The 26,562-nt window shown below is 35.9% G+C and overlaps 4 protein-coding genes across 4 annotated transcripts; 1 reads left to right on the top strand and 3 right to left on the bottom strand.

The window, feature by feature from the left end:
• Window positions 1-998: 998 nt before the first annotated feature.
• LOAG_01159 (hypothetical protein) lies at window positions 999-12,981 on the bottom strand (the record flags this gene model as incomplete). The annotated part of the gene is made up of 29 exons (XM_020445663.1): window positions 12,798-12,981; window positions 12,501-12,582; window positions 11,972-12,104; window positions 11,484-11,589; window positions 11,154-11,246; window positions 10,790-10,936; window positions 10,091-10,330; window positions 9,701-9,799; window positions 9,485-9,541; window positions 9,214-9,309; window positions 9,048-9,141; window positions 8,710-8,792; window positions 8,370-8,444; window positions 7,704-7,878; window positions 7,212-7,362; window positions 6,726-6,906; window positions 6,224-6,331; window positions 5,631-5,791; window positions 5,414-5,548; window positions 5,130-5,274; window positions 4,559-4,718; window positions 4,218-4,405; window positions 3,985-4,106; window positions 3,278-3,381; window positions 3,042-3,198; window positions 2,278-2,526; window positions 1,996-2,206; window positions 1,598-1,805; window positions 999-1,186 (listed from the first exon to the last, which is right to left on the bottom strand). Exons 1-29 carry the CDS (start codon window positions 12,966-12,968, stop codon window positions 999-1,001), a joined length of 4,119 nt encoding a protein of 1,372 aa, XP_020303899.1. The 5' UTR covers window positions 12,969-12,981.
• Window positions 12,982-14,229: 1,248 nt separating this feature from the next.
• LOAG_17128 (hypothetical protein) lies at window positions 14,230-18,844 on the bottom strand. The gene is made up of 8 exons (XM_020449786.1): window positions 18,669-18,844; window positions 16,962-17,300; window positions 16,528-16,713; window positions 16,076-16,272; window positions 15,877-15,966; window positions 15,102-15,653; window positions 14,852-14,990; window positions 14,230-14,391 (listed from the first exon to the last, which is right to left on the bottom strand). The coding sequence occupies exons 2-8, from the start codon at window positions 17,289-17,291 to the stop codon at window positions 14,326-14,328; spliced, it is 1,560 nt and encodes a 519-aa protein (XP_020306628.1). The 5' UTR covers window positions 17,292-17,300; window positions 18,669-18,844; the 3' UTR covers window positions 14,230-14,325.
• LOAG_01162 (hypothetical protein) lies at window positions 18,321-18,705 on the bottom strand (the record flags this gene model as incomplete). Its single annotated transcript, XM_003136702.1, has 2 exons — window positions 18,321-18,433; window positions 18,525-18,705. The coding sequence occupies 2 exons, from the start codon at window positions 18,703-18,705 to the stop codon at window positions 18,321-18,323; spliced, it is 294 nt and encodes a 97-aa protein (XP_003136750.1).
• A 637-nt stretch (window positions 18,845-19,481) lies between the features above and the next one.
• Window positions 19,482-25,820, top strand: LOAG_01163 (variant SH3 domain-containing protein). The gene is made up of 13 exons (XM_003136703.2): window positions 19,482-19,733; window positions 20,050-20,154; window positions 20,919-21,029; window positions 21,316-21,405; window positions 22,046-22,164; window positions 22,291-22,381; window positions 22,499-22,639; window positions 22,901-23,000; window positions 23,096-23,330; window positions 23,607-23,710; window positions 23,860-23,937; window positions 24,242-24,408; window positions 24,742-25,820. The coding sequence occupies exons 1-13, from the start codon at window positions 19,638-19,640 to the stop codon at window positions 24,988-24,990; spliced, it is 1,686 nt and encodes a 561-aa protein (XP_003136751.1). The 5' UTR covers window positions 19,482-19,637; the 3' UTR covers window positions 24,991-25,820.
• The last annotated feature ends 742 nt before the right edge of the window (window positions 25,821-26,562 follow it).

Raw genomic sequence — 26,562 nt, forward strand, 5'->3', positions numbered from 1 at the left:
AAAAAAAAAAAAGTAGGTGTTCGTAGGACATAAGAGTTCACCATACTTTGATTAAAAAGAACGGTTATTCAAACTGCTTACTAATTTCAGCATTAGCCCAGTCTCATGCAGTGGGTATTCAATAATCAGAAGACAAACTACAAGAATAACTTCGCCTTTCAGATATGCTTCACAATTTTTTGTACATAGGGACGCTACAAATGCATTAGCGAATTGCATGCAGAATAAGACCTGCACTGCCATGCAAGTACACTTTGACATGCAATCACAGAACAGTTTGCTAATAAAAGCGGGGCATAAGAATAATGAAGCACAAATATTGCTTGTACTTGCAAAAGTGCCTTGATTGAGCAAATCTTTGACTGGATAAATTAAGGAAGGGAATAATTACCGGTGAAGAAATATGCTGTTCAACAATTGAAAAATTAAAAGTGTCGTTCTGGATAGCCTAACAGAAAATTTAAATGAGAAACGCAGATAACACAGTAATAACATTATCCATTCAAATTGTTCATCAAGAATTTAAAGACATATAAATCCAATAAACAGATAAGAAGCCCACTTTTTTTCCTCCACTATCTCCAAGTGCATTGCATTTCAAATAGATAACGGCTGGGAAGTACCGAAAAATTCTAAATATATAAAAAAATAAGAATAAAAAAAAGAAAAAAAATTTGCGCATGGTGTGCAAATATTATAAATTCCATGATGCAGCACAAACAAAAAAAGAGGAATGCATAACATATGAAAGTTTTCCCATATACAGTGAGAGCATCGGTAAGGTAACATGTCGTGTCTACAATATCAAGAGAGCTTTACAGTGGCATCAAAGGATTAAAGTGAAATGAGCTGAGTAAAACAGAACAAATAAACAGGATAATTGCCATCACTGAAAAACCTGACTTGGAACAGCATTATAACTGATAGAGGACTAAAGTCTATGAAAACTAATGATAATGCACTGATACGAAGCAAATTTATTTAAGATTACAAACTAGTTACTTAACAACGGTTCGTTTCACAACAATTTCCACGGGATTACTTGCAGCTTTCAGTAAATCAACAATGGCGCCTGGTGTACAACTACTTACTGATTGTCCATTGACTTTCCAAATTTTATCACCGACATGCAATGTCCCATCTATATCCGCAGCACTACCACTGCTGATCATTCGGATGTAAATTCCTAAAATATTTCACGTTAGAAATTAGAATGGTACCAACTAGCCAATGGAACACAGCCAAATGTGATTCAGTTATAGAAATCGTGAATCTCCTTCGAAGAACAGCACGACTCAGCATGGGGTTGTTATATCTCAAGAATTTCGCTATAATGAGTGACTGGACGTTATTAATAGTTCTCGAGTAAAACTAGATCGACTAAGTAGCATAAGTTTTATTTAAAAGTGGAAAAAATTTAAAAATAGATCCATGTCTACACAGGAATAAATCCTTCATAAAAAGAGTACTTATAAAATTGAACATGTAAGGAACCTTCTTTGTTCAAGAATGAAAACACAGGAAATCCGCATCTACAATGATGACACATAAATAAATCAAAAATTATGAATAATGAGTGTCAACACTGGTAACATACCATCAAAACCAGTTTTCTTTGCTAAACTAAGACCAAGCGAACCCGTATGAGACTTCTCCAAAATAACTCGTACAATCTGTTCGCCTTCATCACGAGTACATATTTCTTTGCCCGAGTTTTGTAAGCCTATTACCACTCTGTCACCACCCTTTCTTAATAAGTCCACCAATTGTTGATGCGTTAGGTTTTGCACCTTCGCGTGATTGACCTGCAAAAATATTTCAAGACCTACACACTATACAATAAAAATGACCAACAATTTACTATTTCTGATCATTGCAATATACCCCAACTTACCTCTTTACGTTTAGAAGTCGTAAACGAAATTTTAAACGTCTGAAAAGAAACACAATACAAAAGGTAAAACTAGAGTTAGCGTTGGTGAATTTAAAACAAACCGATATAATTTTGTCTCCCACTTGAATATCAGGACATGAAAGTGCTGGTTCTGCAGTGATTTGTTTTACATACACAATACCTCCGCTAGATGCAATTTGAAAACCGAGACTACCAGATCCATTACGCTCGAGGATAACCATCGAAACATCGGAAGGCAACGGTTCCGCGATGTCATCCAGGTCGTCAGTCCAATCAAGATTTGGTTTCTTTCTACAAGAATGGAGCTATATAAAATTACTTTCTATAATTTCCTGTAAAATGCAGAAGACCAGTACATATACCTATAATTCTGCACCGATTTCCAGTCGTTGAACGGGCTCTTTTGTTGGTCAACATCACTCTTTCCCATTTTCAACCAATCATTTTCATTTGTCTTAAATGGAAAATATGTTGCTGTACTAGATCGTTTTGGAGATTGGTCGATTAATTCATCATCAACATCTTCGAACTTGTACATAGATACTACCGGCACGTCGTATCTCATTCCACACTCGATCTCGTCATTCAACGAAGTTTCCGGCCGTAAATATCTGAAAATAATAACAGTCATTAGCAACGAAAACAAACTAATGTACACCTAAACAACGAAATGATACAGAAATAGGTCTACATTTTTGAAAGATGTCAAGTAGTTGCATTTAGAAATATCTAGAATACTGCAGCTATATCATCATAAACAGTTTGCAGTATATTTTTTAAAATTTCCTGTTACTATAAAATGAAAGAAGCAGTTACAATGCAGAAGTTAACTGTATTCTGCAGACTGTTAAAATCAAACCAGATAAGTATGTTTGAGAATACAAATTTTTTACTTCGACATCTACAGCAAAAAGCAGTTCTCAAACATTCTCAAACAGTAATTACTATTAAAAAAGTGGAACAAATCAATAAACAAACAAATACGACCCATAGGATCAAAAATATTCCATCATAGTTACAATCTTTGAAAATTGTCTTTTTTGTTTCGAGAACAAAGTCACCTAATCGATCTCTTACTTAAGCATCACTTTTTCTAATAACAATGAAAGACATGAGAGTTACTTACCCCAATTTCGATTCACTTCTAAGATTAGATAATAAATCCTCGCTATTTAAATCGGGTAAAGTATCACCAACAGCGCCAAAATCACTAACAGCTCTTGTGCGTTTTTTCAGGATATTTGAATATTTTCTTGGTGGTGGTGGCGTTCTTGATCTCAGTCCTACAAATCATGCAACATGGTTTATGACATCAAAAATATTTATTTCCAAATCCTAGCTTAATCACTGAAAAAGACTAACCTTTACTAACAGAGAATGAATGATTTTTATACCCTTTCTGATCATCAGTCACTGTTTTGTCTTTAATAATGCCAGAAGCAAGTGCGGATGTTATCGCTTCTAACCTTAAAATATTGAACCTTAGTACAAAATCTATGAGATAATTCTGTCTTGGAAAGCCCTGGAAGTTATAACAAGTTCTAGAGCACTTCTTCATATCAAATGTTTTGTCTAACGAAAGCTTTGCGGTACTAAATTGGTTGGCAAAGAGAATCAATCATCATGGAATGCAAAGATCTTTGTCAGTAAGCACAATTTAGTCAAGAAAATATCAATGGGTTCTAGAAGAATGGAAAGAGCAAAAAATATTTTGTCGGAATCAGGATTTTTATTCAATAGAGGAAAAAGATAAGTAATTTTTTCAGTAAAGGGATATTTTGTGAATTCACTGCTGCCGTTAGCATGAAGGTATCACGTTGGCAAATAAATACTTGTATTTATTCGTTATCTGTAACTTCGAAAACAATGCAAAGAATAGAAAATGACGGAGTTCATCTATCAATCAATTAATCTTGTCGCTCAGAAAATAACAGAGAACAACTACTGTTTCTGCAATCAGACAAGTACATCGTCCAAATGAAGGGCCAAAACAAACGATATACTACCTCATACTGTCCCGCACCACAACGTAAACTTTACGATTAACAAAAAAAAAAAAAAAACTTAACCTAAAAACCTTCAAATGGACATAATTGCCACACTTTTTCACTAGATCGACAGTTACATGCCTGTCCTTACCAATAAGTGACACATCATTGACACTTAGTAGTCGATCACCAACATTCACTCCCTGGATTTTTAAAATCATTTTTAAAACTAAATAAAAATCAGATGTAAGAACACACTTATTTTCGAATAAAATAGCTATCACACAAAAATTTTAGAACAACTTCCAACTAACTCCTTTTTTTCCGACGCCTCCTTCGGATACAGATTTCACATATACACCTTTTATACCATTTAGATTACCATCAACCAACGTTAAACCGAGGCCACTATTTGGATCCTTTTCCAACAAAATTTCTAAGGTATATCCATCACCATTCTCAACGAATTCTTCAAGAGAAATCTCTTCCAAAACTCGATCATCTATATGAACATTATTTCATTTAAATAAAAATTCTGAAGTCATAAAAATTTAAAACCTAAAGTAATCGGTGATTAACATAACAGCCTCATCATTTGATCTCGCCTCCAATAAAAAATAATTGTAACGGCATGTTTAACACTCAAACACATCACTTATTAAACTGGCTTTCGGTTCGAAACTGGAATCATGCACAGCCTTCGTATAATTCTGTGATGGGCTATCGCCTGAGGTATATTGATTACTGCTTCCAGTAAAAACGGGTTCCGGCATGTTTGGTATATCAGGAGTATTCATATAATGCACCGACGGTACCTACAATAAGATTAAGAATTACCATTTTCAAAATAGCTACGTAATAAAGAATTTAATGATCCCTATAATGTGTTTAAAAACACATTAGGCAATTAACGGTAATATAACGGACTCAACTGCTTTTGTTACAGTACAATGCTCACATTATGTTAGCTTTAAATTAATATATAAAAGGAAACTCCTAGCACAGGTACGACAGCATGATAAAATATGAAAACAAAGTACTTTAAAGTGAGCTAATATTCAGCAACCGATAATTCATATGCTTATCAAGTCTGACTGACAGTTAATTATGAGCTCGTATGAACCATTTTAAGGCTCTTTCATATATGCTACAACATGCATTTAGGATACTAAAGATGTTCTGAGCATGCTGAATAATTTAGGAGGAAGATTAATACAGTCAGAAACCTCTTCCATAAAATTTGTATCCGCGCCAACATCCGGCATTCTACGGAACTGGAAAGGGCTATCACGTCTTAAAGTATGATTCCACTGTCGCATTTTTATCATAAAACGATGCTGCGAAGCCGCAAAACGAACAAAATAGGCACTTCTGGAAAAAAGCTGCTGAATCACATGGACATACAATACACAGAGTTAAGAAAACAGTAATGATAATACAAAGCAAAACATTTTTCACAACTGAACGAAACACGAGTGCATGCTATACAAAACAAACTTTCCACGCATACTTAGTATAATGGTCGGTATAGAAGACATTGGTGGATGGCTCATGGATTTCGGAAGCAATCACGAAGCGCTTCTTATCAAACTGTAAAGTTTGCGTATTTTGCCAAAGGTGTTCTATTTGGGCATGCCGACCACCACTAAAAATAATATATAGAATTTGAAATAATACAAGGAGAAACATTCCGAATGCTTCAATTACTTCAAAAAATCAATGAAGACCTTTCTTCTTCGAAAAGTACAATACCACGTGTCATAATTGCAATCCACTGTGCCACGCCAGTTTCAGGGTCACCAAGGGGAGTATTACCGAGATTTATCGATGGTTTAGATGCGAAAACGCGATGTAAATGAGCACCATAATCAGGTAACCGTTGACAGAGCTGGAAAACAGAGCGACAGAAATTTATTGCTCAGCACGAATACCCGATGTGAGTTTAGCCAATAACATTCAAGTGTCTCATCGCGCTGGATGAACCCATAAATTTTTAGGGAAAAAGATTACTTATGCTATCAATATTAATTTAAAATAGATTCCAGTTTTTCAGTAGTGGCTTTCTGCCAGATACTACAGGTGAGAAAAATTTCTGCGTGTAATGTTTCATGTTTTAACATTAGTTGTGGGAATTGAATGTCTACAACTAATGTTGAAACATGAAAAATATGAACTGAACGAAATCCAACTGTCTCATTCCTTATCATGCAATAGTAGACAGCTGTGAAGTGCCGAGAAATACCACAGAAATACTGATTCAACCCTTGTAGTACATTTCGAAATCATACAATCCTCCAGGAAATAAACACACAAAACTCACCAAAATAAAACGCTTCTCAGCGTCCTGATGCTTCATTCCGCGGTATCTTCCGTGCCTCTCCATTACATCCCTGATTACTGTTTTTTCGCTGCAGTTATCCAAACACCTCTAAAGTGAAATACCATAACAAAATAGCTGGTGTATGAACACATGCCAATCTGAAGTGATCTATAGGTCATCAGTCATTGAACAAAGTGCATCTTCCTGATCATTAAACCTCACCTTTCCTCTCAACAATACATTCATTTTTCGTCGTGGAATTGCAAAATAATTTATTAAGCGGTTTACACTTGTTTGTAAAAGCAGATTAAAAACCAAGTAAAACTATCAACAAATACTTCGACAATTAAAGGTTTAAAAAATTGGGGATGAGAGACTTACTAAATCCTCAATGGGGACTCCAAAAAAAAAAACGAAATATGGATGCCAAAAATGAATGAATAAAAACTATAATAAGGAGTCAACAGTAAAATATTAAGTTCCAAAAGAATTAAAATATGACCTTCGGTATATAATGTTGCACATCAAAGTAGTCCAAAATTGTTACATTCGGTTGATCAGAGTATTCGCTTTGCAAAGCAAATGCAGCTAAATCATATAATAAACCACGTTTTGGTTGAATGCGATCATCCAAAATGTCCCGCCGCAGTTGTAAGTATAACTCATGAAGCACAACTTCAGTTCTGAAATTGCCCACTTATGTTGTGCAGGAAATACCGGCCTTTCGCAATATCGGTTTATTGGAAGAATATAATGATATGGGAAGGCTCATTTCAAATTCTTGTACAACACACACCTTGCGAAAATGAAGCAGCAATTATAAAAAGGAAAACACTATCATTAATAACAGAGAAATCTCCAAAAAAGAGAAAGAATGAGAGAGCACAGAAACAGAAAAGATCGAGAAACACATCCACAATGACGGGAGGAATTCCTTCTTTTACTTTACACCTTAAAATGAAATGACTTCCTATACTGTTTAACAAACCGTATAAAGGCGACTGATGCTGGATAATATCGAAAGCGTAGAAATAACATGTAAAGCCTTTTGGATGATCCATATTGCCTTGCATTTTTCCAACCGGGTGGTGCAAATTTTTCCAGACGTTGATGACCATCCAAAAAGAAATGTTCGCCATCTACAGAGCTAACAGAAATTTGGCATGCAGAATTTTATTATTGAAGTGGTCGGTAAAATAAATATTACATGTGGATTACAATATTTCTGTTTCATGATAATATCGTATTCTAGGCAATTCTGAAGATAATAAATTCTCAGATATATTGATAGTCTTTTAGAACGCTTTAATAACGAAGTTCAAAAAAGCATATTTGACTACAATAAAGGAGGTTCACAAATGTTACCATCCGATTTTACATAATCGAACGCTGTTATAAAGTCATTTGAAGTAGCCACCAGATACCTAAGTGATAAAACTGCTAAGTGGTAATTAATAAACACAAAATGAGTTAAACATACCCCTCAGTACAGTTAAACCAAAGAACGAGTTCTCACTGAAATTCATGTGCCTCATGACAACATCAGCAATTTCTGATGCAACAGCATCCGAACGACAGCTCACTTCAACATGCTTTCCACTAAGCAGCTCAACGGTTACGTCCGTATGTTCTATTCTGTGTAGTGTCACCTTTTTCTGTAAAAAGAAAACATCGAACAGATCGAACACCAAAAAAGAAATGCTCGCCATCTACAGAGCTAACAGAAATTTGGTATGCAGAATTTTATTCTTGAAGTGGTCGGTAAAATAAATATTACATTTGAATTACAATATTTCTGCTCCATGATAATATCATATTCTCGATTCCGAAGATAACAATAAATTCTCAGATATGTTAGTAGTCTGTATTAGTAGTCACCAGGCATATTAGTAGTCAGTCACTTTTCCAATAAACATAAAATGAACACCTATGATTCATACAGCAAAATAATCTGTTCCTCTCACAAATAATAAAAAATGGAAAAGTTTTTGCATGCCTAATTCCCAATTCCATTACGTTATAATGAATGCAGCAGAAGGACAGAAAGTTTTCCTAAATCCACACAGTGAGTAGGATATCCAATATAGCAATAATTACTAAAAAATTGGAACTGTATAAGCCTATGTCTGCATAAAACAACAATGACTTTTCTTTGAGCGGGTGCCTTCAAACATATAGATGACGCGTTCGCATTTTTTACAAATTCTGGTTCTGCTTTCAACTGAAATTAAAGGCATAAAAACATAATGTTTTGCGAAAACTCGAACTAGTGCCTTAAAAAATGTCTCCAATCAAAAAACACTGGCGAAAAACATCCAACAGGACCATGCATAAATTCTAAAAATGATATAAGACGCCAGCTGACAAACTAATCTTTTGATATCCTGCACTAAATAAACTGCCACTGGCAAGAAACCATATATATCAAAAGACGCCGTCCCTTGGTTACCGTAATATACCAAATCAAGAATATAGTGTGTCCTTACCCTTCGTTTGAAATGTTTCGATGAGGATTTTCGCCCACTTATCCTATTTGGCAAAAGCGAATTTCGCCTCATGAACTGCTGCTCTAGAAACAATTCAGAAATATAAGGGTCAACTTTGGACATCGACCAAAACGTAATGTTTGAAGCTTTAATAAATTACTGTAAAAAAGTTTTCCCATGAACATTCCTCAACTTCAGAATAAAATCTGAGTGCATATCGCAATAACAGCACCAGTATCCCTCGAAGAACAGGAAAAGTCAAAGCATTGTAAAAACGCTATCACTTAATTGCAGAAAAAAAAATAAATTAAAATGAACATTAAGAATAATTAACTAACCAGAAGCAACTGAGATACCAGAAGCTTTTCTTGTACCTACGATTCCTTTTACCCTAGCTTCCAAAACTCGTGATGGCGGTTCTTTCCCATTTTCCTATAATGGAGTGAGTGCAGACGTGTTTGTCAAAAAGTTTTTTTCTTAGAACATTTCACAAAAACAGCTCACTTCTTTTGACAAGACAAGCTCTGGTACATCCTCATTTTTATTACTGGACGGTGAATCACAGTTAGATTCTTCCAGTGAACCTTGTTTATCAGCAATCTACAACAGATATTAAAATGATTTCATGCATAACAGAAGAGTTAAAGATACAAAATGGTAGTGATAACGGATTGGTTCGCTTCTACAGTTCCGCATTAAAACTGTCGAGAAGATAAAGATCCTAAAACAAAGAGAAGCGACAGACGAAAAAACCGCAAAACTATACTGAATTTACCTTTTGGCAATCTGAAGACAGAATTGTAGATGCAATCATTTTTTGTCCTTCGTCAACCTAAAAAGTAGCAATGAATGAATGGTCAACCATCTCGTCTTATTATGGTACACTTCATAAATGAATATAATAATGAGAAATTGGTGATATTTTAAATCTGAGTTTCTCGTCAAGTTCTTTAATAATTAAAGCGGTAAAAAGTTTTGACTTCTCACTGACCTCCGAAATGGGTGACAAAGAAGACAAAGAATCATTATATTCATGGATTATGTTGGTAGAAAGAAGCTTATGACCATTATAATCCAAAATTTCGCTCACCTTAAATCGTAAACTCAACGCCAATTCTTAAAACGATGTCAACATGACCTGGTTTAAAGTTTTTATATAACTTCAAGCTATGAGACTAGACAAATTCACATTTGAATCCACAAATTTACAAATTCACACTCAGTGACAGTTTCTGTCAGATCACCTTACACATAGTCATATAAAAAACCATCCGATATCCTAGTATGTACACTACATCATAAAAATTAAGGTCTGACACTCTAACCATCTCTTGTTAAATGATAATCGATATCCTAATTAATGTGACCATAATTATATAACCTTCTCAATATGTTCTGCAGTGATAACCGTTGATATGGAGTTCAATTCATCGGCAGGAATATTTTCTTCGCTATATTCCACAATATCATCATCAAAATCGTAAGAAACAGATTGCGTCGGCAAATTATGCAAATTGTTTCCAACTACCGATTTTCCTTCCTCTTCATTTTGCTCCAAAAGCACCCCAATTTTACCTGCGGACAACTTTTGTTGTTTCTCTTCCTGTAGTAGACTGTTTTCCTGCAAAGAGATATCACATTTCCAATAATCTGATGTAACATTATAAAATTTTACTGCATCCAAAAAGGTGCTCGTTCTTACTAAAAATGGTCCTCTTGGAGCATAATCATGCCTTATCAGTTAAGCAGACATGGCTTTATATTCCGAAAAAAAAAGTGGAGGATAGGTGGAGAATATTTCCCCTAGCAATTTCTTTATTCGTCTGGTCTCCCACAGCTACTATATATCTAACAGCAGGATACTATTCTAAGATAGGACAAATTTTCCTAGGAGAATTCGAAAAAAAAGTCAACGGCAATCTGCTGAATACCCTTTTTTTGAGTCAAAATCTTTGATATAGACAAAAAAAGTGATGTATGATTCAAACTTGGACGAAGGAGGAAATCATCAAATGATTTATAAATCGGTCCCTCACTGCCCGCTTTATTGGATGGAATAAAAAAAAAAATTTATATTTACATCTTTTGCTTCTTGCAACACTTGTTCATCTGCGATCGTTACCGAACTAAATGGATCGCCCCCTGATAACTCCCAAACATCGGTGCCTTCTCCACCATCAAATGGATCTGCTTGTGTCACTTTTCTAGATCGATCACAGGTATCGCTCTAAAATAACATCGTTACAGTACTTCAAGTGTCTCCAACAAACCAATGAAGGGAAACATACAGCTTTCATAAAAATAAAACATTATTTGAATGTAAGGTATCAACACCCAACAAACCAGGAAGATTTCCATGTAGGACATATTTTCCATTTTTCTGTAAAGCCTAAAAAGCGGTCATGACCCTATTTATAAATAATTTTCATCTAGGATTACGATACCCTGCTTGTTCCAGCTTGGTTCCACTTCAAGCTTCTCAAACCACCATTTTCACCAAGCGAATTTGGCATGTATTCACCAGAAGAAATGTCTAACTGAAATAAATTCATCACAGCAACACAATAAACTGACGTGAACGATGCTTGCGCTCTTTTCGCGTGCATGAATAACTTGAAGGACTTGTGTATGGATTTTGATTCATATCAGATATTAAAAATCACTGCTTTAATTCATCGGTTAATTCAATTGGTTGTGGTTAAAAAACTTTTGTAGTGCTTTAGTTTTTCTCCAGCAAAATTTTAAAGTGAAATCTAAAGGTCAACATCACTTACATCATCGACATCCTCCGCTTCATCACCCATAACTAAAACATACATTTCTGCCAGCAAAGCCTTTGGATTTTGAATTGTAAGCTTATTTTTAGCCATTTGTCCAAGGCTAGAAAAATGGTAGGGATTACACTTGTGCACAATCGGAACGGTCACGGTACAGTAACGTTTTCCAGCATAGCGACTTTCTGCTATTTCCAAGAAAGAGTAAGAACAAAGCGAAGAAATGAAAATTTGTTGCTTGCCAGTGAGAAATAATTTCAGCTCGAGAAAAAGAAAATGCAATTATTTTTTAAACGGAATAACAGTTATATATCCATTCAGCTGTTCTGTAACTCTCCTTAAAATATGCTAACACTATCTTAATAAAAAAATTGCAAACAATCCTGACCAGTTCCAATCAAAATATGAGCATTGGAGTCAGATTATAACCACAAAAAGTAAGCATAAAGTAAGGGTTAGTAAAAGGATTAATGAAATAGCAAACAAACCGAGTGACGGATGGCCGTGTAGCAATATGAGCCACAGTCATTACGTTCAACAAAGAAAACAAATCTGCATTGCCTGATTCGGCAGCACCAGCAAATCGGATAACTTCCCCGAGACAATATACATGCACAGCGCCTAAAAAAAAAAAAGAAAAAAAACGACCCACGTCCAGCTGTTTCGAAATGTATATGCCTGGAAATTTCATGAAACTATAAATGCCGATCTTTTCAGCTGCATTTTAAACGACTTTCGCACAAGTTTTCCAGTAGATGCAAATAGAAGTGAAAACATCTCTCACAAAGGGTCATGCAAAAAAAAGCTTATCAATAGTGACATCATGGTTATGAAGTGATAAGGACTGATACTAAAACATCGAAATCTGAAGATGGTTCACGCCTATATTTATCAGAACCATTCACTGCACAAAGGATTTTTTGCCAGTAAGGTCTGAAAAAACGCAACATATTATATATATATATATATATAATACACATGTATATATACATATACGTATACATATAACACTAATACCTGGGTCAACATCAGTATTGCCTTGTTGCATTTCAGGAGGTACATATTCCCTGCTTACTTTATCCCTCGAAACGGATTTTATCTGGAAAAAATTGCAAGAATTAGCAAATAAGGTGAGGTAGACTACAGTATCCAAATACTGCAAGATATTTCATTCTATTGCAATCTACTTATGAATCAACTCTAAAAGATGGATTTCGAGAACTTTTTGGAAAATCTTAACAGTTCAGGAATAATTTCTGCAGCACAAACACTTTCCAAGGACTTCTTGAAAACCAAGAAACAATGAATACAAACCTCAAGTTCACCGTCGGTGTGTAAAATAACATGTTCGGGAGAGAATACTCCTGCAGTCGTTTTAGTAAGCACTTCACAGCCAATGATAATTAATGCAAGCAATTCATCATCATTTAGACCACATCCACGTACTTCGACTATTTCTGACAGTGATACGCCTACGTCACCCATTAAATTTCTGCAAAAGCACTCTATGATTGTTTTTAAGGATGTATTCGCGGATTTTACATATATTTTTAGATTTCCCGGATATTTTCATGATTAATTCCCTTCCACGAAATGAAGATCACGTTCCCTTTCCCTTTTAATCTTTTTTTTAAGAGTGCTTAAAATTTCTTAACCACTAAACAGATTTTTCCTCAATTTAGGGAATAGATAAGAGATAGAGGGAGGGAGAAAAGGAGCAGGGAGCATGTGATAGGCAAAAATTGCCTGACAATTCAGCCTTTTCCGGTAACTGCCATTGAATTGCCATGGCTTTACAGTGACACTTTGGAGTCAATCCATATGTACAACTTTTATCAGACTTCCTGCTCATAATAATAATATGAAGTACGTGATAATATAATAATTACGTGGTGATAAGTAAGAAGGAATAACCTATGATAGCATTTACTATGACCGAAGTAATCCTGGGGGAACAATTAAGCCTGGCATGTCTACATGAAACATTTAAAAGAATTACTTTCTAAACAATGAATGGGAGAAGTGACGTTTAATGTGGTCAACGCGAAATGCTTCATCTCTGTAAAAGAGATTAAAGCATAAAACTGAAGTGAACGATGCGAAAGTGTGAAAATCTGTTAGATTCGAGGAAACGCAGCATGATGGTGCTTATAGACAAGACCGAAAGCATAACACAGACACATCGATGCTCCCTCCCATTCTCTTTTTCCATCATCGAGCAAAAATACTGAATCAATGGCAACATCATTCACCGCATAGTCGTTTAGAATTGTTGTTTCGTTGTGAAAATGCAAAGTTCCTCTGTTTTGTTGACTGACTGAAGAGTGGGATAATGAAAGTACAAATGTCGTCCTTCCCTTTGTCTACCTTCCTAGCAGAGAAAGTGGACGACGGCTAGTTAGTCCAGACCACCACATCATTATTGTTTCACCAGATCACAGCCACTCGACCTTTTCTGATGAATGGCTCGGGAACGAATAAGAGACAGCTTGATTCCCCCTGTTACAACCCATCCAGTCTCATTCTCAACTTATGAAACTTCGGTCGTTCACTTTTTTTTTTATACCATTCAGAGGTCATCGAGACTTCATATGCAAACAAACAGAAAGGGACATCACCCTAGACAGCTAAATCTGTTGAAGAGAGGACTACATAGCCAGTAAGAGGCATAAAATACACAGTTTCCATGTCACACTTTGTAAAACTTTTGGCTTTTCTATCATTTCTAAGTACATAGTAAATAATGCACTACCAGAGATTTTATTCATAATAGAAGGTGCATCACAAAAACAAAAAAGTGTTTATTGCAGCATGAAAAATAGTCATAGGAAAAACGAACGAATTAAGCAAACATTGGATTCGTGCTGGTAACAACATCCAACAATTTGCCATCTACCACTGCACCATTCTGAAAAGAACAGAATTTCAGCAAGGAAGCAGCAAAACGAAATTTCAAGTCAAATTTAAAGAACAATATTGTAATATAAAAGTGAAGACGGCCTAGTTGCGCGGAATCCAGAAGAGACATATGTTCCGGAAGTTCCTGACAAGCGGAAATGCAATTGCGGGGAAGGTATCAGAATTATCGAAGACCACAATAATGAAGGATTAAATAAAGGTGGAACAGCTAAAATTCTGAGATTTATGCATTAATATTTCGGTGTCTTGAAATGAATCTTCACTAAAACAGTGTACTCCCTTTTTGAATAGTGTGAACACACATCTCGCCATGCATCAGTGCTATTCTGTGGCTGCCATTACAACAAGATTACTGAGTTCAGCTGGTGGAAAACTGCAGATATTAATACCAGAAAATGTTTCAACCTCGAAGAGTAGTCATGTATGGCAAAGGACTGGATATTACTTACAGGGTGGTACTGCACTTTATGGTCTGGAAAAGTATTATTAAAGTCAGCAGGGACCGCCGGTATCTGCCTATTCCACATATCACACTCCATTTTCTCCGGTGAGCATACCGTCCGAATTCCCTGTTGGTACATACCATAGCTAAAAAGAATTGCGATATAAACGACTTTGTCTAATACACAAGAAATTTGGGCCAAATATTAAAATCCAGCGCTTCGAAAACAGTATCGTTTCTACGGATTTACAACTTACTCTCTGGGTTGTGGTGCCACATTTCCATTGCTGGAGACGAAGCTGGAAGGAAAGCATGACGATGCGGTACCATTTATATGAGAATAACCTTGGGGGGGAGGGTAGTTACTAGGGGGATAAGAACAACACATAAAACCGCACTGTGAGTACTGCATGCTGCAGGCGGATGGATTTAGCGATGGCCTTAAGGGCTGGGACATCGGCATGTTCGGCCCAGAAGTCTGCGGCAATGAGACCATCATCGGAGTGTTCATGGAAATATTGGACATTGATGATGGCGGTTCTGTTGATTGTAGCGGTTGTGGATACATGGGCCGTCGACATGTCCCTTGTATCAGAATTCCATTCTGATTAGCAAATGTGCATGGATAAGGAGCCGGAACTGATGCTTGAGAGGAACAAGGTGGGATCAGAGCAGGCATATGGCTACGAGTCATTTTGATTGCTTCATGCTCATGCATCATCCGATCCCACTCTGTTTTGGCTTTATCATACATTATTTGTTGTTCAAGTGTCCGCATTTTTTCCAACTTTGCATTACGATCCTGTTCTCTGAAATGTGTGTAACCATAAACATTAGACATTTAGCGTATCAGATGACTGGAATGATAATAACTGTATACCAGTAGCCTTCAAGTTGGCGGTCAAAAAGCAAATCACCTAGTTAAACCCCTACAATAAAAAATCAAAAAACACACCTAGTCAATCAGTAAGGGAATCTAACATAAGTAAGATGGAAAAAACCATTTCGGTTCAACATTATGGTTAAACCAACCTTCTCGCAGGTTGGCTGTTGTCAGTAGACGTACGACATAATTTTGAGGGAGGCTCAAAAAGCGAATCCTGTGTCATACGTTCCATCCTTCTATAAATGCGAACATGTTTAATTGAAAAAGGAGAAGTACTCGACTCAAATTTACAACAAAATGGAAAAAGTTAATAGCAATATGAGTTGAGGAACTATTAGTTAGCACCTTAACGGATTATCGCCAATATCAGTATGATCATCAGGGTTGAGCAATTCACCAGAAGGTGTTTCAGAAGGATTACTTGGTGGATTACCACTCGACTCTCCGCTTGTCTGCGAAGGCGTTGGAAGCATTGTACTTGATGGGCTGCATACGGAAGGTGTACCACATGATCTCATCGGTGATCCGTTCCGATAGTCTTGCTGAAATTGAGAGGTTAAAAGCTGAAAAACGAAAATCAGTGTTTTGCTTCATTTCAACGTGTACTTTCTACTATCAAAAAAATCCAAGTTTTTAAGCCCGTGGTCGAAAGTTAGTCTCTAGTTTCCTGTTAAGATTAGCCTTTTATTGAAAATTTTCAGCACCATATGTGTAAACCTCTAGTTCAGATAATCAGCATCTCATGTAGTCAAATATCGCATTATTTCAAAACAAAAAGATTCAGCAAGAAAACTAACCACACTACGTCGTTTTTTTTTCAATATGGGCGCTGCCTGACAATCGTCCGTGAAATCACACTTGGAAGTGCTCGGCCGGCAGTTCGCTTCATGCCAAGCAATAATCGATTCATACTTTTTTTGGCGCACGCCGATGGCTGCATCATTTGCCATCTTCGATGAAAATACATATACACGCCTTCCCGGCTGAAAAAAAAAAAAAACAATGCCTGCATTCCAATGCTATTACATTGTCTATGATGCTCAAAAAAGTGGAAGTGAATATGATTCTACGAATGTAGTGCGAGCGAGTCGAACGAAAAAAAAGTAAAAAGCATTTACCAGACCAATAAACAAATGGAAATTTCGTTACCAAAGAACTACTTCCAATATGCCATCAAACTATCTCGCCCTCCCATATCTCCGCACTATTCAATGAGAAATTCAAGACTTACCTTTTGCTGTCGAAAAGGTAATTCGCACTTGGCGCCACATGGTGACTTGATAGAGTCTACAGTAGGAACTTGGATGTCTTCGCCGATATGAGCATAACGGCTTCCAAACCCAGGCCACGAATTCGCCGATGGATAACTTGGTGATGGTGTCGAGGTCTGCTTCAGTGTAACCGATGACGCCGACGTGGGCTTTTTGATATTATAAAAATCAGTGCATTCTTCACCCAAATCAGTGGTTGTATCGGCTTTTGTTTTGCAATGTCCAAATGTCGCGAAATCGCGTTTGTGATACTGTGGACCGCGTACGGCACCTACGTTGTCCAATGACATTTCAAGTACCTGAAAATCAGTACAATTGTTTTAGTTACCTGAAACACACTACTTCAGAAGACTCAGAGGTCTATATAGCACAATGACAGAACATAATACTGGTGATAGCAAAAGTTCCTAAATAAATACATTTGTAACAAATGAGGCAATTGGCTCGAGTGATTTTGGAATTTCGTTCATTGCCATTCCATAAACACTTCATCGAAAAGCATGAAATTAATCCGAACTAACGAGAAATTATAAGGTAAACCTATATTTCTCATCTTTCTCTTCTTCCTCCGTCCCAACATTCTAACTCGAAATGAAAAAGTTTGTTCAGTTTCCATGTATAAGTACTAATTACATAAATAGCATATAGCACTTCCATACAACCACACCTACTTTCAAGGTTTAATCAGTTAGACCCTCATCACAACTCGGGAAACCGAAAACTGATGGACATGAAAATGCAACCAATTAGAAGTCATGAGAACTATGACAGTAAGAAAAAGGCACTCCTGATGAGTGATATAATTTTGAATCGATAACCATGAAGTTACTATGGACAAATTAGTGGACAAAGTATCAAAATTTTTTATACTATGCAGTATTCTGAAACCATAAAGCAAAATTGCAAGGTTCCATATATTTGGAGTTCAAGTTTAGTAGAATTTAATGGAACCTGAACTACAATTTTAACTAATTAACCGAAGCCGTGGATTTGACACCACCGGAACTTCCTTACCAATACCACCTCACGACCACCGCCTCTCACGAGAGCAAACCAGTTCCGCTCACAGCACATCGTACCGCTAAATTACAAACTATTGGGAAGCGCAATGCAAACGCTGTATCTCTACCTATCTTCACATATCGATCGCAGTTTGAATTAAACTTTCTTCTCATTAAATCAGAATCTCTCCAGTTTTCTAACAAAAGTAGTTAAATTCAATTCACTTTGGAAACGAATTAGTATTTAATGGGAGAGAAGACATTTTATGTCATGCAAACTTTGAAGTTCTAAAATTTTCGTGATTAGCAACAACCACGTTATTTCACTTTGCGAAATTTCTCTGGTGGACCAAGTCTACGAGTCAGGCTTTGGCCGCACTTTTTTGATGTGAGCATTGACTCATCACACCATGAGGAATAAACAAAAACGTCTGTAAAATGAAATGCAAAAAATCTGCGGTTTCTACAGTCACATAGTGTTACGCTTACCTCAGAACATTCTAATTGGGATAACGCACCTACTTTGAGATGTTAGCGCTGAGTATGAGAGCCATGCAATCCATACCAATGCAGAGAGCACTGTTATTAGCTCATGCAGCCATACCCAATACGAAATATATTTTTGATAGTAATTAACTAGTAACATTCCGGTAAGATGAAACGAACCGGTCGGATAGTTGACACAATGAGCCTCTTCCAGCATATTCATTAATGATTTCGTCGGAAATCCTATCACGCCACCATCAGTTTAGTAGGGAAACTTTTCAGCGGAACCCCACACTTTTTCGAATTCCAACCCTCCCGGAAAAACCCCGGACTTGAAAGAGTGTTGCATAACGCGGCCATACTGTTTATAATTGGAGAAATCTGAACAGAGTTATGCAATTTGAGAACTGAAGTCGTTGTGAAACGATGGAGGGCTGTGGAATTGCTTGCCACCATGGCTGGAGCGGGAAGGTCATGGGGTCACCAGACGTCCACCGCTGTCATGTTTGAAGTGAACACGCTGTGCGAATAGAATTTCGCGTTCCTTTCTGCCTTTGCAGAGATGATGAAAGCAACCTAATTACTGGGCGGAAATGTAATCCATCGCCCAATATGATGTCAAATTTGAATGCTTATTTGGAGTTTGGAGGTTTTGCTGGATACATCCTACCGAAGAGCCATTATCAAAAGCAAGGGAGGAACTCCTTCCATCCTGTAATTTATCGAACTTATATTTCTTTTTGTCGAATTACCCGAAAATAGCTTTGCGACGGAGTTCTTATGAATTGCTGGGTGGTGCAATAGCGCATCCCTTATTTAAAGGTTAAATTTGTTTGACAAAGTTGACTTGGAATTTGTATCCTTGTCTAGGTTGGAATTAATTTCGTTACGTGAGGAAATTTTCACAATTGTCCATTTGATATCTACTGTAGTATCTGTGGTTTCTACCAAATATGTTATTGTTGGTGAAAAAACTGGTTATCAATATTGGTATTTATGTCACTGTTGGCTGCTTGTTCTGTTACAGTTCTTTACTTTCGCTCGGTAATGATGCAATGTTTTAAAATGCAAATATAGATCATCCATTAATGTTTGAAGAAGTATTTGACTGGTGCGGGATTTATCGTATAAAATAAAGAGTACAAAAGGATGACTCAAGTTCGAGCTGTTTATGAATTCGAAGCGCAGCCAAACTCTGGAGAGTTGTCTATTTCAGTAAATGAAATCCTTACGGTTGTCAGAGAAGTATGTCTTTTCGTATTCTGTCTTGCAAAAAAAAAGGAGTTTTTGAGGTCTGTTTATAAAATTCGTAGAATGAAGTTGGCAGTTCGGATTCCTTGCAAATTTAACTAGTTAATATTTTTTTTTTTGTTGATGGAAAGTAGAAATATAGTCCTAGAGGAAATGTGAGAGGACAGCTGTATTGTGAAGACAAAATTAATCAAAGAGGTATGATTATTACGGATTCACGTGTTTTTTTCGTGGAACCATTTTTAATACTTTTTAAAAATTTCTTTACATTCATCCACTTCTTTTTTATCTTTTTCAAGAACTATTTCAGGGTATCCAAGGGGGATGGCTAGAGGGTCGCAATGCAAAAGGACAACATGGACTTTTTCCAGAATCTTACGTTGTGAAAATCAACGCTTCACCGACTCTTCCAAAAGTGAATTTTTCCTGCTGTCAAACTTGCAGACACCATGCTTTTGCATAATTTCAGTGTTCACTTCTGGCATCTTATACGTTTCGTTCTTGAACTCATTCCACTATATATTACATGTTCAATAGTTAACTGACGCGACAGCACTTTCCTTACGTCTTTACGTTTAACATGGTATTGCATAAGTATTTCAAGACAAATCGGAACAGTTTATACCATCTTTTCAAGATGTTGCTGGATCTCACTGATGTAGGATTGTCGTTAAAATGTGAGGACTAAAAAGCTTTGCTTTTGATCTTTTCGGGAAAAATTATTGTAGGTTCGATATGGTTGTTGGAATTTTCCTAACAATAACTGAAATGAACTGTTGTAGTTATTTGCAAATCGAAAAGATTGTTTGGATTTTAACGAATACATTCAATCCGTATTTTTTGTTGTTGTTTTCTATTAGTGATGCTTTAAATAACTGTTATAAATATTCCGTCGCAAGCTAATCATGGTATTTGCAGTTGGGTTTTGCAGAGAAGAATGAGATAATGTCTTTAAGGAGATTTTTAGCTTAGTGTTTGTATCACTTATTTCCGTTTTGTTATTCCCTTTAGATTTGAACCTACTGTTCTCGAACAATCAGTCAACTGGTATAGCTTAAGATGTAAAATAATGTTCCTCACCATACTTATCCTTCCTTAGCTCAGGATTCTATTGGAATAAGTTTTTCCTCTCTATGCATGTGGTATTTTTTGACCTTTTTGCTTCTGATGTATTTTAAGGCAGTTGCTATACAACATCGCAATCCTCCAGCCTTTGCTGTCGAAGATAGTTGGGATGCACCTCCAACATCAGCTCATTATCCACAGTTGATCGTCCCGTCAAATGAACAGGTTTCTTTATCTTTTATATAGCTGTTTTGTTGACGTTGGATCTTGCGACCCAAAATTTGTATGCTCCCATGTTTTTCAATTGTCAGAATTATGAACTGTCCAGTTCAACTAGTTTGCATCTTGACTATGCATGGCAGGAGGTCATGCCTTAAACCTACTGTTCTAACAAGTTAAACCACTCCATGATATTGGAAGTTATTGATCATTCTGTTTAATTAATTATTAGTTTGTTTTTTGATGTCTATAACGTAAAGTCTGATGAACTGAATACGATAATTATTTTCAGCAGTTGCATGATGTAACAACACCTCCGGTACCGGCCTTGCATGATGATGACGATTTTGATGATTGGACTGATGATGACGAAGAATTGTCGGTACGTTATGCTTTTAATCCTGTTTTATCAAGCAGTTGCATATTTTCGCAGTTTTGGACAGAAGATGAAATCTCCTGATACACTCCTTTATGCATATTTGACTTACGTTTCATTCTTATACTTTACGAACCGTTGCTGCTATCGTATTTCGCAAAGCTATATCTCATTCACTTTTATTGGAATTCGTGTCATTAAACTTTCATACAAATAGATTTACTTCTCATTTATAATAATATCCGTATATTTCTTGACCTCTGTAGCAATCATTAACCATTTTTATACTTGCAAACTTCGGTGAGGTTGGCAAAATGATGCTATTGGAAACACATTTTGCTTGATACTTATAATATCCATTTCAGCTTCGCAGTTCAAGATTTCCGAGCTGTGCTCAAGAATTTGGAATTATGAGCTACAGCCAAAATATTTCCTTGTAAAATGAAATCCTGCATGTTTTTCTTGTGCAGTGAAACAAAATTATACTTTTAATTTACAAACCAAAGTTCTTATTTTTCCCTATAGTTTTCCTTGTAGGGGTTTTATAAGTGTTCAGATTTCCAGTGTTTTTATTTTCGAAGATAAGTAATGGTGAGTGAAAAATGGAAGTAGATCATTATTCAGCGATTTTTCTTTCTACATTTAGGAAAGTGTGTTAAATACAGCAGATAATCCCGAAATGCATAGTTATATATACAGTAATCGAGCTGCCAAGAGTGATGCACTGATCAAGCAAGGAACAGTTAGAATGAAAAATATAAATCGGTATGTCATGTTTCCACATGTTCTTCATTATCACGTTTCCTGATCGGAAATTAAACATATGACATAGGAAGCTTTATTAACAATGAAATGTTGTGTTTAAAGATAACATCTGTTGATTGTTTATAGATTCTCCAATTTCGTCAAATCAGGTATGGAAGATTACATCCTACTTAATTCAAGACTCACATCAAAAACGGAGGAGTACCATGAAATAATTGTACGTTTAATATCATATTTGCTAAGGATTGATTGAACCATTGGTCCAGATAATATCCCTACAACTTAGTACAGTATGGAAATTTGCTGATGATATTATGTCATGCTCAATTTTAAGCTGACAGCGGACGGAGCGGAATGGATTCCAGTTACTCAGCCTTATTATTGCATCGTCGATAAACCGAAGAAAGAATCTAAACTGAAAGGTCTGAAAAGTTTCATTGCATATAGCGTGAAATCCTCTCTCAGCGGCATACAGGTCAGCTTTTTTTAATTTGATCTCTCCACTTTTTTTTGGTTTAAATGGATTCCATCTTTTTGAATCATTTAACAACTTCCCAACACAAGGTGCTTTATCGTTGTTAATGCTAAACTTTCTAATGTACTCACTATAGTGGGCTGAAATGCGAAATAAGGCGTAACCTCCATACCGTATTATCACGCATTCAATAGTCAACGACAGTAATAGCAACTTCCGCGAAAAAAATTGTGATATAATCAATATGGATTGTAACTCTAGGTATCACGACGATACAAACATTTCGATTGGCTTCATGAGCGGATGTCAGCGAAGTACATTCTAATAGCACTTCCACCACTGCCGGAAAAACAAGTCGCTGGTACATTTATACGAAATGAATGCTAGTCGATTTTGCAGTATATTATGCATATTTGAAGAGAACGGTTGTTGGGGGGAAAATAAATTTTTGTTCAGGTCGTTATGAAGAAGATTTTATTGAGCACCGGAAGAACATTCTACAAATTTGGGTCAATAAAGTATGCAGGCATCCTGTTCTCAATAAATCAGACGTGTGGATACATTTCGTAACGTGTACGGATGAAAAGAAATGGAAAAATGGTAAAAGGAAAGCAGAAAAAGATGAATACGTTGGAGGGAATTTTCTTTATTCTATCAAGGTTCCAAGTCAGCCACTCGATAGCAATGATGTGTATGTTTTTCAAATTTATTGATCGTAGAAACATGGTCGAGTTTCAGGTCATCTCTTAAAGCTCTTCATATCAGAATGGTCTAACAATCAACTGGCGGAAATTTGCTGCTTTTGAAAGCTCTACTGATTATATGGTGCGCCTAGTTAATGGAAATTTTGAAGGAATCCGAATATCATTCCATTTCCATTATCATTTACTGCAAAATATATGCTGTCGCCGGTGATGTCAGTTTATATTGTTTCTCAGTTTATAGTTCATTTCTATTCTGATTTAAGCGAACAGAAAGTGGATAATTTTACTCGTTCCATGCGAAGTTTTGAAGAGAGTGTTAACTTCATGTATAATCGAGTCAGCGAGACCCACAAAAGGCTTGCAGGACGTAAGTTTCGTACAGTAATTGACACCTAGAGTTATAGAAATTAACATCTTATGATGACCTCGTCATTTTTTTTTTTTTTTGTTTGTATGTAAAATTTGCAAGTGCAATGCATAAAATTTGACTTCATATTTGTAATAACACTTTTACAGCATACAAAACAAATTGGCAAAAAATGGGAGAAGCTTGTACCGGTCTATGTCGATCATTCGATGTCAACCCATCATCAAGTTAGCTCTTATTTTCATACTGAACAACTTTTGCACGATTTAAGGACTTATGTCTTCAGTTGATTGAGCAAGTTTTCTCAATATTCTTTTAAAACTTTACAGTTGTAATTTTTTTGTGACCAATATAACTCTTCAGTTTGATTCCATTTGCATTTGTGGACTCTAGATATGCTCGTTTTGTCATTGTGATATACTCCAAGTATTACATCAGAAATAAGTGAAGCACAGTAGCCGTTATAATTATTTTGACGAAAAGTTTTAGATGTTGCTGAAACGAAACTTTTGTTCAATAGAATTTTTTCAGAAAATGAGAAAGTTACAAGTGCTCTGAAAGAAACAGCAAAAGCGCTACACTGGATCGGTGATGAGCATGAGAAATTAGCTAAGAAATCGTTAGATCCCCTATTGGATGTATTGTATTCCTACAAAGGAATGCTCGCCTGCATACCAGATATCGTCAACGTTCATAGGGTGAGTGAAAGCGAAGTCCATTAAATATTCAAAGATTCTGAAGACTAAGACAAGACGCGACGGTACGTTATCACACTTTATAAATCTGATTCTCAAATAGTGCAGAGTGCCAGTTCTTAAACTGATTCATGAACAGACAGGGCTAATTACGTTTTTGGCATTCATTTTATAAAAGAATTCAATTCTATTTGTATTGAAGAACATATCACCTGAAATTCTTGTTGATCCTCCACTGCTTACCTCTTCCCATAGCATTCAGTCCCACTCCTTGTCCTGCAAAAAGAGTCCTAACGATGACATCATTGCCCTATTTCTTCATAATGATTTATGCAGTCAGCAATATCCAAACTGCGTGAAAATGAAAAGCTTGCGACAGAAGGACGTGTTTCAAGTGCAGATATGGAAAAAGTGAAAGAGAAGGTTGATTCTATTAGTTACATGATGCTAGCAGAAATAGCATTTCAAAATCATGAACTTGGCGAGGATTTCAAGAACATGATGGCGGCATATTTGGAAAGTCAGGGAGAATTCTACATGAATGTTGGCAACCAACTGAATAATCTTGCCCGGATGTTCAAGTAAGCTTAAGTGGTATATATGAAAAAGATGTACATGTTTTTTTCTGCCAAAAGTTTCGGTTAATGATTGCTTTTTCTTTCCTTCAATCGCTGCATATCAATTCTTTATGACCTTCTCATATATTGCTTACTTAAGCAAAATATTTCTTGAAACTCTGCGTTTTCACTGTTGTAATAGCTGTTAACTTCCGTTTTATGAAGAATGGTTTCAGTTTGACCACGGATTGCATTTTACTCCTTTTAGCTTCCAAGTGATGATAGGGTGACTCATCAAATTTCTTTTTCGGAAAAAAACAGTCCATAAATTAGTAATTTATAAGAATTTACATAGCTGCAAAGAGTGTTGTATTTCTCCCTCACATCAGTTCATTATGTTGTTTTTTCGTGTGCAACTTTATTCAAACTCGTGCGGAATATTGTTTTTGAATTTTTCAATTACATGGAATTTTGTGCTCTCTTATCTATGCCTTTCAAAACTTATCATACGCCGGGTATTATTTCGTTCGTTCTTGCTTATTTTTCTTTTACATTTTTGTGAATTTCGTTAGAACTTGTTTTTGTCCTTTCTCGAATGCCAGCATTAATTTCACAACTCGTATTTGTGCTAAATTTCTTTAAAATTTAATTTACTATTTTATCACATTTATTTATAAATCTAGGGTATTTATTTTTATTTCACAGTGATATCTTTTTATGTCTCTTTTATCATCATATCTACACCATTTAAGGTGTTGACTTCGATGCATCTAACTCATCTTGCCGGTCCAATCCTTATTTTTCGGAAATAGAGGTTTGATGTCGTTAACCGTATCCTATAGTTTCTGTCTCGAAAACTAAGACTTCCATTACTCCACCGTTTTATTCTTTATTGGACTTTACCTTTACCAAGCAGTCGTGTTTCTTTTCGGATAGTTAAGGGAGTTACACTTCTCGATTTTATTATAGTAACATATGGGAATGAATTTATGCTGCAAATTGCTCTTTATCTAATAGATGTAATTATTAATAAGAGTTTATGAGCGGAAAAGTCAGAACTGTGAAAATGCCGTCTGTTCCACAATCTTTTTGGAGATGCGTCTTAGGACTACATTTATATCGTTCGTGAACAATGTAATACATTCGATGAGTCATCTGATAAGTATCTGTTAAAAGGATAGAATAGAATTTTAGGAGAAAACAGGATACTATCGTCGGGAAAGGAAAATGATGGAATAGATCAGCAAAATTTTCCAACTCTTGCTGTATATATACTCTTACCCTTTCCGTACAACAGAAACGAACTGATATTGAGTTGGAATTTATGTCTGTAATATATGGCTCATTAATCGGTTAATTCATGTTACAGGACCAAAAACCTTTCAGCTTTTATTCTCATAAATTTTCAGTTATCTGTCTATTGTACAGAAAAAGTCAATTTGTCAATTTTGCAACTTTATTGCGATAAATTGTTAAATTTCTTGTAGGTCATTGGGATATAGCGATCCAATTCCTGAATAGGTTTAGGAAAGTGGCACAGTACGATTAATGAGTGAGCGGTACTGACTTAGAGAAAAATATCAAAATTTCCGGACCGTTT

This window comes from Loa loa (assembly GCF_000183805.2).
Source record: "Loa loa unplaced genomic scaffold supercont3.43, whole genome shotgun sequence".
Taxonomy (NCBI): domain Eukaryota; kingdom Metazoa; phylum Nematoda; class Chromadorea; order Rhabditida; family Onchocercidae; genus Loa; species Loa loa.